This window comes from Paramisgurnus dabryanus, chromosome 20 (assembly GCF_030506205.2).
Source record: "Paramisgurnus dabryanus chromosome 20, PD_genome_1.1, whole genome shotgun sequence".
NCBI classification, from domain to species: domain Eukaryota; kingdom Metazoa; phylum Chordata; class Actinopteri; order Cypriniformes; family Cobitidae; genus Paramisgurnus; species Paramisgurnus dabryanus.
The window spans coordinates 4,517,957-4,534,209 of record NC_133356.1 but is presented as its reverse complement, the minus strand read 5'-3'; the positions used below and the strand labels follow the sequence as shown (position 1 = coordinate 4,534,209).

The window sequence follows — 16,253 nt, the reverse complement described above, 5'->3', positions numbered from 1 at the left end:
TGCGGAGGATTTTCTTTTTCTGGGTGGATCATCAAGATTATTGGTCCTCCTAGTTGTCAATGAGGACTTTTGCGCAATTGCATTTTTTTTAAAAAGTGGAGAAGCGTTTTTTTTTCTAAAATTCGAGAAAATCCTCCGCTACACCTTTAATGTACAATTGATCAGCCTACTTATTTGTATGTACCACAGCTGACATGGAACGTTATTAACCGGTTCGGGAACTTTATTTTTTGTTTTAACCAGTTCAGGAACGTCAATTTTAGGGTTGAACCGAAAACCGGAAACGTTAAAATAGTGTTTCTGTTCGTAACGAACCAATTGGGAAAAAAGGCCGTGGCTTTAAACCCAGGAAAACACCCATACTGATAAAAATGCAAACCTTGTAAAGTCACCTTGGATAGAAGTGCCTGCAAAAATGCATATATTTAAATGTATTGCTGAGCCTTATCATGAGACATCGAGTTAAAAAGACATGTAATGAGTCAGAGAGAAGTGTTTTACGAGAAAAGGAAAATTACTTGCTACTAAATTTTTGTATGCGGAAAACGCAGACGTGTGCAATTTTCGACAGGAAAGTATCTGTCTAACACACGTTGAATTTACCTAACCGCCTCAGGGACAGCCTGCCTCATCCAAATAGTGCTCTTGATGTTGTAAGTTGTGTGTTATTTGCTACTCATAAGACATTTTTTGGTTCCTGTGTTAAGCAATTATCTACATAAAGTACATAAACTTGTAAACTTGTACTGCATCTACCACACAAAGTTTGATTTAAATATTTTATCGCAACATTCCCGTGTTGGGTGAAATACAAAATCAACAGTAGGTTGCTGACACATTCAATAAAACACATTTTCCAGCCAATTGTTTGCTCAATATTGAGCGTGTGGTCTCATGTGAGAAACTGTGAAGGAAGTGGAAGACAGTTGTTTCCCGTCAGTACTCCTGAATCTGTCACTGAAATAACAAATTCATGCTGTAATCTCTCCATGGCTAAATGTGGACATTATAAAGAGGGAACAGAGAAATCTACATGGTGTGTGTTTTCATACAGAAGTGAAACTTCGATTGCTGCAAGGCTCGTGGATGATTTATACAGGCATCCTAATTCTTTAAAAGTGAACTGACATCATTTATGTCCTATGCACTGTTCACTTACATAATCTAAAATTCAGAACGTGTTTTAAAGCTTACAGAAGCTGAATTACGAGCTCATCCATTACATTAGGGCATAAGCTTTTAGCTCTACTGTATGGGCTGACATTATCCGGAAGTGCACTCGCTCCACCCAGTCAGTCCAAAGATTATGAATCGTGCTCCACCTATGACAGAACGCACATAAAACTTTTGAAACGCACAAACTTGGCTCCACCTCTTATAGGTCTAGGTATAAATTGTTAACAGAAAGTTAAATGCAAGCCTGGAATTTGATTTTGGGGTGATTTTTGGTGGTGACATTTGATCTGTGCAACCTCTTTTGGAGATCACGTTTGTTACTGGCCAGTCAAAAGCGATTTGATTTATGTGGTCCATTAGCCACAAAATGACAGAAGATGCCTGTGTATGTAGGACAAGGTGTGAGATTTCTTTTGCTATTACTGGTAGCTTCTGCATGACCCTGTAATGTCCACTTGGGGTGCGTGAATTTCACATTGCGATATGCAACTTTTATGATGCTGTATGCAGGATTTTTATGTTGCATGTAATAAAAAGCAGTCGGTGAAGTGTAATTTGCTTATGAGGTTACACCCAATCTACACTGGAAACAAAAAGCATGCTTTTATCCAATGCATCTTGCAGTGCATTCGATCCATGCATTTTTTCAGTATATGTGTTCCCTTGGAATTAAACCATGATTGTTGGGTTGCTAATGCAATGCTTTACCACCAACGTGCATGATGTTTTAACTAGTTAAATAACAAACTATGGCAATAAGGTCACTTTGCATTTTATTGTGACCTCATATGTGAATTATTAGTATTACTATTATATAGACAGTTCATGTCACCTCAATAGGTCTGTCAGACAATAAGGTGGTTGTTCAGCAAAATACAGTATGACTGTATCTGTATAAATGGCTGTTTGTTGGAGGGTGTGTGTATGTGTAGCGTGAACCTCCGCTCAGATTTCGTGTTGCTGTCTCATGATTGAGGATCTGCTGGTCTATAGATAGAGTCTGAGACACTGGGTTCAGCTGAGCCGCTTTGGTGAGCAGGTCAAACTGTCAGACAGCTCAACAGGTGCTGAGTAAAAGAGCCAGGTTTGAATCCCACACACACACATACCAGGCTTACCCTCCTTGCCCTCTCGGTTTGTATTTAAATAAATTTGTGCAGTCAGTTGATGTAATTTGCATAATTATTTTCAATATTATACGTGATGATTTATTGGGAAATGTAGATCAGATTGCTTGTTTGTATCTCATGAGGAATGTAAGTGAGATGTATGTTTACCTGGAGTCTAGTGAGCTCTGTGTGTGTTTTATAGTCAGGGGGCGAGGTGTTGATCTTAAATTAGACACCGCTGAATCATGTTTGTTGTTTTTTGCAGACTGTTAAAGGTGATGTTTGTGATTTCAGCCATTTGGTAGATACTTTAGGTTTGAGGCCTTCCTTTTAAGTTTACAAGGATACCGACCCCACCAGGGCTTATTTTTATCATCTGTATGTATTGCTGTTGTTTTCACATCATTGTTTGTAGTCAAATGGAAACTATGTTTATTATTTTAATGGGCTCGTAAGCTTTTTATTTACAGGACCATTAAGAGAGAAAGAGTGGTAAAAGTATTTCGAACAATACTTCACATCAGATTTGAATTCTTGACCTTTGAGTCATTTGAAAGAAGTGTTATTCACTGTGCCACGTCTCTGACGTCTTTTTGCCTTATGTGAACTTTAAACCATCATTCTGACAAACCTTATATCTCAATACCAGTATCGGCAACAGTGAAGAAAGTAGCATTAGTATTTGTTTTATAAAGAAATGTAATATTAAAAGTAATTGAATTTCTGTGCTCCATCTTTAAATTCAGGTAAGTTAATGATGGTCGTGGTCTTCATGTCAGGATAATACCTCACTTATATACAGACAAAGCAGACGAATTGAGTTACTACCAATGTTGTAGAAATGGTTATACATAGTTATTTAAATCTGGATATTTTTTTGGGACTATAAAGAAAGTAAGCATTAATAGAAAGATAATAAGATGTGTGTGATATTCTGTCTGTCTTTTCAGTCATTTTGTTTTTATGTGTTTTATAGATTTAATAATGAAAAAAAAAGATTGGCTGTTGACTTTTATACCACGTCTCTAAAGTACTGGTTGTTTTCATATTGTTATATGCATTGTCTGTGACTTGTACAGTGTTTTATTGGCCCATTATAATCCTATGTTGGACCATGTCATGATCGACCCTCATTTACATGAACAGGTTAGAAACTGAAAATGACAAATGCTGTTTAACATTTGCTATATAATAAGTGGCTATATTGAATGCATTATACATGCATCTATTAAGATGTTTCCTCTTACGTACAGGCGGAGGCCAGGCTTGCCGCGAAGAGAGCTGCTCGTGCGGAGGCCCGGGATATCCGGATGAAAGAACTGGAGCGGCAACAGAAAGAGGTAACTACTGTGAGCATATAAAACACAACGACAGACACTTCAGCTGCCAAAAAGCCACGGAAATCTTTACTGCGATTCTGGTCCAAAGTTAATGTAGAAGCACGTCTGTGTGTTAAATAGACCTCATTCCTTTATTTTAGCCTGCAGATTGATTGGTTAATAATTCACTGATATGTGAACTGATATGGCTCTGCTTCAAAAGCTAATGAGCCGTCTAAGTATTTTAGATAGTATTTTAAGGCACTTTCTAAAGCAAAAGCTGTTAGGCAGCAAAATTATGCTTTCTAAGATGCCTTCTTTGGGCAAAACTGTAATGCATTATGGCTTGTATAATGTGAAATGGGCAACTACTACATAATGCATAAATCCATTTCACGGAATGAGTCATTTTATTTAACGGTAGCGGTATATTTCACGGTATATATGTTTTTCAGTTTATATTGTATTTGGAATATAAAAATTTGCAGACATTTGCCACTCACTATAGATTTTAATTTGATACTCACCACAGTTTTAAAATATGGGAGAGTTAAAGCTGTTAAAGTAAAAATGCAAGGAAGATAGACAGAATCTTGTTTTTAATTGAGTTATTAATTTTATAGACTACTGATGCTGTATTATGCATTCAGTGTATTTTGTATTTATGCATACAATACTTTAAAAATAGGTGATATGTAAAATAAACAGGTATGAGTATATGCACAATCCTACAGGCAGGATAAATACTTGTATATGAGAGACGGAGCTCTAGATATAGATATGATAAATCTGACAGGTGCTATGACCATGGAGTTTTAAGGAGGTTTTGACCTTAACCTTGTTACGTCTCTTTCTCGTCTCTCTAAACAAAGATGTTTGTACCATAAGCAAATGGTGCGTCAAACTACATCGCTCCAGCGGCGCACGTGTCACTGATTCAGCAAACTTTACAACTATTAGCATTGTGTGTTAGAAGAGCTTTTTAATTTGGCGACGCAGCCGCTTGCGCGCGCCTCGAGAGCAGGGTTCCCACGGGTCCTTGAAATTTTGTGAATCTGGGGGAAAAAAATCAAGGCCCTGGGAAGTTTTTGAAAATATACGTACATAGATACAGGTCATTGAAAGTGCTTGAATCTATTTTATTCAAGTTTTCTGGGGAAAAAAACATATTATTCCCTTAGTGTAGGTTAATATCATAAAAATTCACGTGCTAAACTGTTTGCTTTAAATGCTTATATCTTCTGTATGCGAATGTTGATTCATACCAAAATGCTTTTTTGCATAGTTGTGTTTTACAAATTAAAACGTCTCTGGTTACGTATGTAACTGTTGTTCCCTGAGAAGCGTTTTCCTTGCCATACTTCCTGCGTCGCTGTAACGCCGGCTTTGGTAATATTTCAGATAGCGATATACTTTATATTTTAGTGACTGAGGATGAAGCACTGGCCCGATCGGGCAAGTGACAAATCTTTTTACTGGCCCGAACGTCTCTCACGCTTGCCCCAGGCAACCGGGCAGTCCTTTTTGTTGAGCCCTGATATTGTCACAAAATGTAGTTGACATTTTAAATGCATGATGGTTTAATGTAGAAAGCAGCCCGATTCAGCAGATTGGGAGGTGTAAGATTTGATCTGTAATGTCATGTCTGTAAAAAATATCGGAACTGATAGAGGTCTAAGTGGCTTTTTGCACCTGGTCACTTCATGCGTTTTTCTCTGATCGGATAGCTAGGTGTAAATGCCCTCCGAAACGTTTTCGAGGCGAATATAAATCCAACCACTCAAACCACTTCAGGAGGGGGAAGTGTAAATACATCTGGTTAGCCGGAAAAAGGGGCAAACAAACAAAGACGACACGGTTGTTGCTTTATGGAGCAACGGCAGCGGGTAAAAAAGCTTTCTAGAACCAATAAAAGAGTCCAATGACAACTCGAATGATATTAAACGAAGAAATGAAAGTTCATGCCGAGCAAGGGGACGTGCGTCTCCTACCCAACATACCAGAGGGAAAATCGGGTAAATTTGGGCCAAAAATCCTGTAGCAGGAGCACAACAGGTTTTTCAAACAGTGTCTGTTTTATTAGAAAATCTCTAATGTATTGCAGATGATCAGCTCTCTTTTAAGGCCATGGAGCCAAACCTGAATGACAGTATTGTTTTTTTATTTTTATTTTTTGAGTAAATTACTTGTCTGTTTTAAACATTTTTGCTTAACAAAAGAAACTACATGTACAAACACATCATGTCACAACCCAAAATAGACGCTCTCTGTTCCCTGAAACACATTTTAGCTAGCTGACTAACTAAGCACGTAAATGGAAACAGACCTGTAAGGATTCAGTGTGTTTTCAATAGTTGTAGACAGATGTGAATGATTTTGGCTGTGTTAGCTGGATTTGTCAGTCTTTTGTTTTCAATCTTTCATTATTTTTGAGTTTGCAAATGGTCTTTACACTTCTGGTTTTAAAAAATGTGCTACACAAGTACATACAGGACTGTCAGGATGCGTCATTTCATCTTTGTATCACCTTTTTCTTTTGTGCAAATGCCTTTCACTTTCATAAATATTCACAAGTACTTTGCAAATCGCCGAACAGTCTTTTCTGTCACATTGAGTTTTAATAGAAGTCTTTGTGTTTTTGTTGTGGCTGTCTTTCTCTCTCACAGCAGTCTTACCATCACCACTCCTCCTCTAGCAGGAAATGGGGGCAAATCCACCAATGGATGGTATGAGAAAGATTAGGCTAGTTTGGACTTGCATGTACTTTTGCTTGAACTAATAATAAGCGTTCAGATGGGCGTGTGTTTTAGATGTTTTCTCTGACATTTAATGATATATCTGAATTGACTGTGTGGTTAAAGGCATGTTTTTTTTTTATGTTTATTAAAACCATTTTGTGATCATGCTGTGTCTTTGGACTATTGTATTTGGATAGTTTTGAATCTATTATGCCCAGAGTATGGTCTATTTTTTTACACGTACATGCACGGTCGAGGTGCAGATGTTTGAAGCATGCGCATGTAGGCACATGCGCAACCTACGCGTAAATAGTATGCACGGTTACAAAAATCTGGCGGCGCGCGTACAGTGTGCGCATACAATTATGATAACGAAATTTGTAGGGCTGCAAAACAATTAATCATGACTATTTTTTGCAGAATAAAAGTTTTTGTTTACATCATATATATGTGTGTACTGTGTATAATAATTATGTATATATAAATACACACATATCCATGTATATTTTTAAGAATAAAATAGATTTATAAATTAAGTATTTATAATTGTATATAATATAAATTATATTTAAATATAAAAATGTATATACACTAGGGATGCTAAACAATTAATCGCGATTAATCGTTAGCAGAATAAAAGTTTTTGTTTACATCACATATGTGTGTAAACTGTGTATAATAAATATGTATATATATAAATATGAACACATTCATGTATAATTTTAAGGAAAAAATGTATATATTAAGTATTTATATATAATATAAATTATACATAAATATACAAATGTATATACACATGTAAACATTTCTAAACATATACATGCATGTGTGTACATTTATTTATACAAAGTTATTATACACAGTTCACACACATATATGATGTAAACAAAAACTTTTATTCTGCTAACGATTAATCGCGATAATTGTTTAGCATCCCTAATATACACATGCAAATATTTATTTAAAATATATTTGCATCTGTGTATTTATTATATATAATAAAAGTTTTGTTTTATGTATGTGTGTGTGCTGTGTTTAATAATATTATATTTATATATAATTATTAAACACAGCACACACACATGCATAAAACAAAACTTTTTTATTCTGCAAACGATTAGTCGCGATTAATCGTTTTGCAGCCCTATACATTTTCATCATGCAACATGGTGTTAAATCAGAACTATGCTTCTAGATTTATGTTAAGTCTTATTTATTTTGATGTGTTGAAATATGCAGTTTATTGGCGGATCATAAACATTTAAAAGCTCACATTTTTCTATGACAAATGTCTGTATATTGTTGGGTTCTCTTTCTTTAAAGAAGTCAGTGTTTGTTACAGTGTTGAATGCATAAACAGTATCTCAGTATTCGCATTTTGTCTGATATTAAAGTAGCTTTCACAGCAACTTTATAGTGCAAGAAGAGACAAATATTAGTTGATTATTTGTAAAAGACCAATTTTGGAAAAACATTTTCGGTGATGCACAGAAATGAAAATTCTGGGCCGAAATTGAAAAGACGGCATTATTGAAAGAATATAAAGAGCATTATTGAAATTAGAAACAATATTTTTACGGTAAACGCAGTATTGTGATCGCCACATTATTTGGACATTCACTGTCCTATACATGATGCATCAACTGCGTATCTTAGTGCATTATTTTGTTTAAGCTATATTTATACATTTTTTTACTAACTGCATGCAATGTTTTGAATTGGATTTCCAATGCAGTAGAAAAATTAATCACAAATCTAAAGCAAATACATACATTTTGAGATGTAAGTGTACAAGCTATATGTCCCAGTCTTAATAGGCTTGTTGCTGATAATTAATAAAATAGTATGCCCTGCGTTTTTGTAGATCATAAGTAGGGCTGTCACAATGATTTAATAATCGTCTCATCGCAATTGTTTGTCCCCATCGGGATGATTTCAGATCACCACAATGATTGTGCATCTCTCTAAAAAACACAAGGGGGAGCTGCAGCGCAGGGACAGTTTCATATTACTTTTAAATATGTGTTATGTGTATTAATATTTACTGCCAGGTACACCTTGCAAAAGATTTAATTTAAATAATCACAACAATGTTTGAAAAAAGTTTCATAAACAAATAATTTTTTTTATTAGAATTAATTATCAAACAAATAAAACAGACAATTAATCATCATAATCGTCAAAGCCCTTAAACAGGCAATTAATCATCACAATTTATTAGGCAAATTTCATAATCGTGACAGCTTTAATCATAAGCATGTGTTAAGTGTGCAGGTGAAGTCTAACCGTGAAAACCGTCTTAACATATGAACCGCTCTTCTGTCTCCTGTATCAACTTCATTTCATCATTTCAGGCTGATGCAGATAAAGCCCGATATGGTCATCATTCCAGTAGCCATAGTCGACGGGTCTGTATCTCCTCATCTTGCTTTCTGTCTGCTTTCTCCTCTCATTTTTCTGTCTTATTTTAATGTCATCCTTATTTTTATACGAACAGGCATTGAATGATGACACGGCATCGGTCCGCAGTGTTGGAAGTTACAGGGTGTGTGATGGACTTTCATTAGCTGGAGTTGTTCATCAGTGTAGTTTTTTTGTGATTTTATTACCGGTAGTTGCTTGTTGGGCATATTCATGTAAAGTATCATATTTATATTGAGGTAACATCTCATTCGGCAAATTGATAAACTCGAATACACTGCTTCGTCATGCCATGGAAATTTTAAGTGAATGTTTGCCTGTTGGATTTCTCTCTACTTTTAAAGTCAAATTCATCTTCTCTAAGAGACCTGAATAGTTCGTCTCATCGCTCCAGTCGGGTCAGTTCCTCCAGGAGAAGAGACTTGGTGGTACGTCACTGTGTGGGTTTTAATGTTTGTGTGTTTTTCAGCAGGCATTGCGTTACAGTGTGTGTGTTTCTGTTACATTGTCAGTTTATTTCTTTTTTGTGGTTTTACAAGGAGGCATGCACACTAATTTAGACGATATACTCACTTTCTTTGCTCCAATAATTGATATCTAACACACAAATAAAGTTCTCTAACCCAAATTTGATTTGCATGCCGGTTGCAATACAGAATAGATTCAGTGTTAAATGTTTGTGACCTTCGGTGACTGGCGCAGTTTTTGATGTTTTTGAAGCTTTCTCTAACACCGTAGCTTTAACACAGACAGATAGGCTAGTTTGGTCTGACAGTTTGGTGTGATTTGTTGTAATCCACCCTTAATAGTGCACATGGCATGGGTTTCTCGGTTTTGATATCCAGGATAGATGTGGGTTGACTGTGGTTTTCTCTGCAGTCCGGTGTCTCCAGTAGTTCATCTTTGAAGAGCTCCTACTCCACTGTATGTATCAATGTGGTCATCCAACATATTTGTAGTTTTTAAGACTTTTGTGTAATGCTCAAGTTTGATCGGGATGTAAAAAAAGAGTCAGATTTGGATCTTGTGTCTTCGGCCAGGATTCATGTTAATGCTCTTCTTTTCCAGAGCTCTGTATATAATGACCTTCACAAAAAACCTGTTGGCAGTAGCTCCAAAAAGGACCTTCTGGTCAGTGCTGATAAATATTCTGCTAGTTTTTGCATCATTATAAACAGATAATTATAAACTTGCTTAGAGCACCAAACATATGGCCACGTTGGAGTCCTTCAGACATCTGTGTTTACTTTATACTGCTGTGTACCATTCCCTTAGACTGGATTGTATCATGACCAAAGGAACTACAGCAGCTTAAAAAACTCCAAGCCTATATCCTCTTCCATCTCTACGTATACGCCACGGGTTTGTCTGCTTATAAAACTCTTCTTTCTACTCGCGTGTTCAGAAAGCATATTTACAAAGTGAATTTCGACCTTGTGTCCTAAAGTATTAGCATTGTAATATCTGTTGCTTGTTGGACCCACAGACTCCAGTAGTATCCAGCAGCAGTACCACAGGTCTGACGCGCAGCTATAGTGTGGTCAGTCTCATCTTTATCTGTTATGTGCTCATGTAGGCATAAGGTTTTGATGTATAGGCCTCTCCTACATCAGCTGTTTCTCAAATGATCTCTATTAGTCTCTATTCATCTAAACTGGAACAGAGTTAGTTTGTATTTCTGTTTCCATGTAATATATGAAGAGCTCAGGTGTAAAACCCTATTTATCTCCCGCTATTTCTGAACAGCCTGCTTTTGCATTTGAGCTCCTCATATGTTTTAAGTGGTTGGTTTATAATGATATTTTTCCCAATAGTTAAAGGAATAGCTCGACAAAAAATAAAAAATTACCCCATGATTTACACACCCTTAAGCCATCCTAGGTGTTTGACTATCTTCTTTCAGGTGAACACATTCAAAGTTATATAAGACTGCAATGTATATGCGATTTTGTGATAATAATATTCATATTTAACTCTTTCCCCGCCAGATTTTCTGTCTTTCCGCAATACCGCTATTACCCTTCCGCAACTTTAAACCCGGAAGTATTGCCCTATGGCAAGCGGCTGCATGTCCGTGTCTGTTTTAAAGATCGCTCTGAATGGGATCTCTATGAAAAGTCCGTCACAAAAATGGAATTATCTCTGCTTTTTGCTCAAAATGTGGTGTTTTTGCAGAAACCTACCCATATTCAAAAGCTGATTACAAAAGAACCACTGAAGGTAGGATGAAACGTTTTTTTTTTTATTGAAAGCAGAGGGTCTGTTCTTTCATTTGGTATATTGTATGTTTATATATTTAAAGAAAAACATTTTCTGGAAGGCATTAAACTTTGGTGAAAATCATGAAAAACGCTGGCGCTGGCTGGCAACTTTTTTAAAAACGCTGGTGGTGAAAGAGTTAAAGAGCAACTATCATCCGATTCACGATTTTACGTTTCCTTTGGTGTGTGTGTATTAGTACCTGTTAACAATATGCAAAAGGTACAAACACCAAGGTAAATGATCACGCGAGTTATCATCCCCAACGTAAATCTCTTTTCTTGGACTACAACAAACACACGGATTGTAGGCAACAGTTTAGTTCCTGGGCCGGTTGACGTGGACAAGACCGACATTATCATAATTCCTCTCGCTTTGACTCACAGCCTGTAAGTTAACTCCTGTTAGCATTGCATTGTGAGCAAATCTTTCAAACAAGAGCGTCATATTTCCGGCTGACATCAGAAGTATTCAGGCCAATCACAACATACAGATAAGTTGGCCAATTAGGGACACAGTGCTTTTCAGATCAATGATTTTTGTACAAAATCATTGCGTTTGGGATGCTCCTATCAGGATTTTTGCAGCCGATACCGATAACCGATTTGTGATCTTCGTGATCGGCCGATAACGATTCCGATAACGTTTTTTTTTTTTAAGCTGAATTGTCCGCGATGGATATGTGTTGTATACGCTGTTTGATGGGGATGTGAAGACGCGTCGCGTTGTTGACCGGAGCGCGTCCGCATAGAAAATACGCATATCTCTGTAAAAGCAGATAGAGAAATACAAATCTGCACTTCGCACATGAGCAACAGGTTGTAAAAATGCTCGCGCTACGTAAAAAATGGGTCTAATTGCAGCAGCATTCAGGATCCTTTTGATGACAAAGTAAACAGAAAGATCGGTTTATGAAATCGGCAGATTTAGCTTGCACCGATCGAGTCATTTAATGCCGTTAACGGCCGATACCGATTGGCAGCCAATCGATCGGAGCATCCCTAGCAGTATATCAGTATTGATTTCTGCTTCAGAAATCTCGTCAGTTTCATTTATACTTTTGCGTCATTGTTCACGCAGACACGCTAGTAGCCAGTTTTGAGGGGGTGCTACTGGTATAACCTAAAGTATCGATGCAAAATATGAGTACATTGTTGGAGAAGCATCAGCAGTGATGGCATCAAATAGACAGCAACTTTTGGTCTCAACTTGGTCCATCTTTGTTTTTACCATCACAAACAGAAAAACGTAATGCGACTGTTGATTTTTTTTTTACCTGAAGGAAGGAGTTAAGGCTATGGCTTAGGCTACAGCGTAGGGTAGGCGACTATGCATAGTTGACAGTGTACACTCGACGCAGAAGTATAAATTGGGCTTTAGCATATGAGGCATAGCGGGTTTGTGCCTTTTACACTAAAAGACCACTCTCTCAAGTGGGTAGGCCGTTCGCGGATGCTAGTTATTATAATTTATTAAGTTATGATTTATGAATATCAGTGTTTTAGTTACAAAATCGCTTTGCTTCCGATGGCAATGCACTTTTGGGTGAACTTTTTTGGGTGTCAAAATCGAGAGCATTATTATAAAGTTTTCTAATATAACTTAAATTATGTTCATCTGAAAGACAATAGTCATATACATGGGATGAGTAAATCATGGTGTACTTTTCGTTCAATAATCTGAAATGTGACACCATTGATTAGGGAAATGATGGCTGATTTGACTGGTAATGTTTTTAAGGCACTCCTGTCTTTGTCCACAGGCATCTATATGTGATGATGGTCAATACAGTTCATATAGTTCCAGAGCAGTAAGTGAGACCAGACTGAAAGCTTTTGTACTGAAATAATAATCATATCATCCCAGCTTTAGCTCAGCGGTCAGTATTTTTCTCCACAGCCCTCTGAATGCAGCTGGTACTCTTCTTGTGCCAGTTCCACCCGCAGCAGTCCTGTGGTGAGCGTCGCATGTGTCCACTGAAACAGCGCAGTACTGCAGCATGGCACAGCAGCTGCTCACGCATGTGTTGTTTCTGAAACGCCAGCGTGTGTTTATATATACTGCGAACGAGTGTTTCCAGTCAAATAATTCGCTCACCCTAGTCAGCATGGATAAAACCATAGAAATTAAACGTCATGTGTTGAGTTTATTTTGATTGTTTCCTAACAGTGTTTGTGTGCAGGGGCGGTTCACATTTCGTGTCCACGTCTTCTTTCCAATGTGTTGTCGACGCAGCATTTTGAAAAGTTGAAGGATTTTCAAATGGCTGCGGTGCCACCACACCTGGAAAAATAATGCATTGCACCATGGGCACGTCGCAATTGCGTCGCTCACTATTTGAGCATGCTTACATATACTTATTTGTGCTTGTAAGAGATGCAAAATGTGAATCGCCCCTAAAGGTGTAAAGATTTCAAATATTGATCTATGTAATCTTGTGACTCAGCCAATGGCGTGTGTTTAAGGACTTCTGTTTGTGCTGTGGACATCATTGATGGCTTGTTTGTGAACAGATGTGCTTTTACTTTATAGGAGCTTATTTGACCACAAGGATCTTATTAAGGTTAAGATGTACCCCTAAATTTACTGCATGCGCTCCTAAAATGTTTAGTCGGGGGCTACAGTGCTCCTAGTCTGGAACCCTGCACTAAAACAACATCTTGGTAAAGCCTGGAAACCACCCACTTTAAGCATTACTCGCATTTTCCTCTGTAAATCTAGTTATTTTTGCATTTCCTTTGGGTTCTTCTAGTGGCACACGCTTCCTCTTTAAACACTCACACAGAACAATGAATCTAAAATCATTGCAAATGCAAATTGAAACTTGTTAGCTGAATCTTTTGGGTACTGGTGGGGTTTTTGTTGTCTGAAGGTGTGGCAGCAAGGCAGATGGTGCCTTTGTTACTTGTGTGGTGCGTTTGCCAAAACATCTTTTGTGTCATGTTGACATTGTTTAAAGACTTATTTCACTAATACTATGACAAAAACTGTTTTTTTTAAATCATTTATTTCTTTTTTTATTCAAAAATCCTTTGCTGTGCGCTATGCATGCATCTTGCTTCTGTCTAAAAATCACGCTGTATTTTAAACTTTTTTTAGTCATCATCTGATGACGATTCATCCAACACTATGCCCCAAGGCCGCCGTCAACGTGGGAGAAGTGATAGTGTGGTGAGCAAGAATAGAAACTGTGACCTTGATCAGACCAAACAATGCAGATTTTGCTATCAATAGATAAATAATATAACACAAATCCAACTGTTCGTTTGCACATTTCCATTCTTTTCTTTCTTTTTCTCGTGATCTGTGACATCTGTGTGTACTGTAGTCATCTGATTTCTCTGAGCTCTCCGAGACGGCGGCTGATTATTTCAGCCGCTCTAATCGCAGGGGCAGCATTGTGTCTGATCTCGATGATCTGAGTATTCCTGATCTGGACAGTGTAAGTCAAGACCGTATTAGTTACTGCATGAAGTCTAACAGTTTGATGTGAGCACTAAAGAACATTGGAAGTTATTACAATTATTTGACTTTGCATGGTTTATTACAGCGATTAGGACAGCAAGATATACCGATTTCACCAGGATACCGGAACGGCTCATATCGCAATACACCTTGCAATGATTTGCAATAATTGAATGATTTTAATACTTCAAAAAGTTATGCATAGTCAGAGTTTTAGGTCAATGCAGATAGCAGAGAGACTGGTCAGACAAAGAGAGAGAGAGATTGTTTCTTTTCCCAAAAATAATGTAAATTTTAATTTTTTTAAATATATTTTATTATTATTATTATTATTATTGAGTGCGTTTTACATGCAAAGAATAAGTGGGAAACTAGCAAACATTTGCTTATTATAAAAACCTGTTTTCATGTTTTTAAATCGGCTTTGCAGAAAACTGCATTTACGCAGTATTCTGAGTAGGGATGCTTAACGATTAATCGCGATTAATCGATAGCAGAATAAAAGTTTTTGTTTACATCATATACACTCTAAAAAAACAAACGGTGCTATATAGCACCAAAACAATTGCTTTGGATCGTAACGATAGAAGAACCATTTTAGTGCCATATAGCACCGGTGAAGAACCAGTGAAGCACCAGTGAAGCACCAGTGAAGCACCAGTGTAGAACCATATAGGGGCCATATAGCACCACATATGGTTCTACATAGCACTATATGGTTCTACACAGGTGCTTCACTGGTGCTTCACTGGTTCTTCACCGGTGCTATATGGCACTAAAAATGGTTCTTCTATCGTTACGATCCAAAGCAACTGTTTTGGTGCTATATAGCACCGTTTGTTTTTTAGAGTGTATATGTGTGAACTGTATATAATAACTTTGTATAAATAAATGCATGCACACACATGCATGTATATATTTAAGAAATGTTTACATGTGTATATACATTTGTATATTTATTTATAATTTATATTATATATAAATATAAATACCTAATATATAAATATTTTTTTTTCTTACAATTATACATGCATGTGTGCATATTTATATATACATAATTATTATACACAGTTCACACACATATATGATGTAAACAAAAACTTTTATTCTGCTATCGATTAATCGCGATTAATCGTTAAGCATCCCTAATTCTGAGATTTGTCAGGTTTCTCGCAGACCGTGACGTCACTGCCTGTAGCACACTGCCTAGTCGCTCAAAAAGCTGGCGGGGAATCTGTCTTAATCTATAAGTCGTGCGCAGACTTTTATGCATTACTTTGCGCTTGCTTAGTTGAAAAAATAACGTCACATGCGGAGACATGGACAATACTGCAAGAATGCCGATTAAGGTGTTTACATGCAATACAAAATCAGGGTAATGAGTAAAACTACCTGTGCCGATCGGTTTGTGCTTAAAGAAACACTTTTACGCATTTACATGACCCCACACATTATCGGTTTATTAAGCATAATCGACTAAAAGGGACACTTCATTTTATTTTGAAAATATGCTCATTTTCCAGCTTCCCTAGAGTTAAACATTTGATTCTTACAGTTTTGGAATCCATTGATGATCTCCGGGTCTGGCGCTAGCACTTTTAGCATAGCTTAGCATAATTCATTGAATCTGATTAGACAATTAGCATTGCGCTCTAAAATGATATTTTTCCTATTTAAAACTTCACTATTCTGTAGTAACATCGTGTACTAAGACCGATGGAAAAATTAAAAGTTGCGATTGCCATGTTACAGCAGAAAAGTGACTG

At 36.9% G+C, this 16,253-nt stretch overlaps 1 protein-coding gene across 11 annotated transcripts in view; it reads left to right on the top strand.

Moving 5' to 3' along the window:
* The window catches only part of lrrfip2 (leucine rich repeat (in FLII) interacting protein 2), a 43,452-nt gene that overhangs the window by 6,575 nt on the left and 20,624 nt on the right, over positions 1–16,253 (top strand). For 6 of the 11 annotated variants that reach the window (XM_065296097.2, XM_065296095.2, XM_065296098.2 and 3 more), the window contains exon 3: positions 3,539–3,625. In XM_065296097.2, the coding sequence (XP_065152169.1) occupies positions 3,539–3,625 (87 nt within the window). Of the gene's footprint in view, positions 1–3,538; positions 3,626–6,270; positions 6,331–8,696; positions 8,751–8,839; positions 8,888–9,107; positions 9,192–9,642; positions 9,688–9,831; positions 9,895–10,038; positions 10,126–10,249; positions 10,304–12,784; positions 12,833–12,921; positions 12,979–14,121; positions 14,194–14,350; positions 14,465–16,253 lie in introns of all 11 variants that reach the window. The other 5 variants (XM_065296093.2, XM_065296091.2, XM_065296094.2 and 2 more) reach the window with 1 other exon arrangement.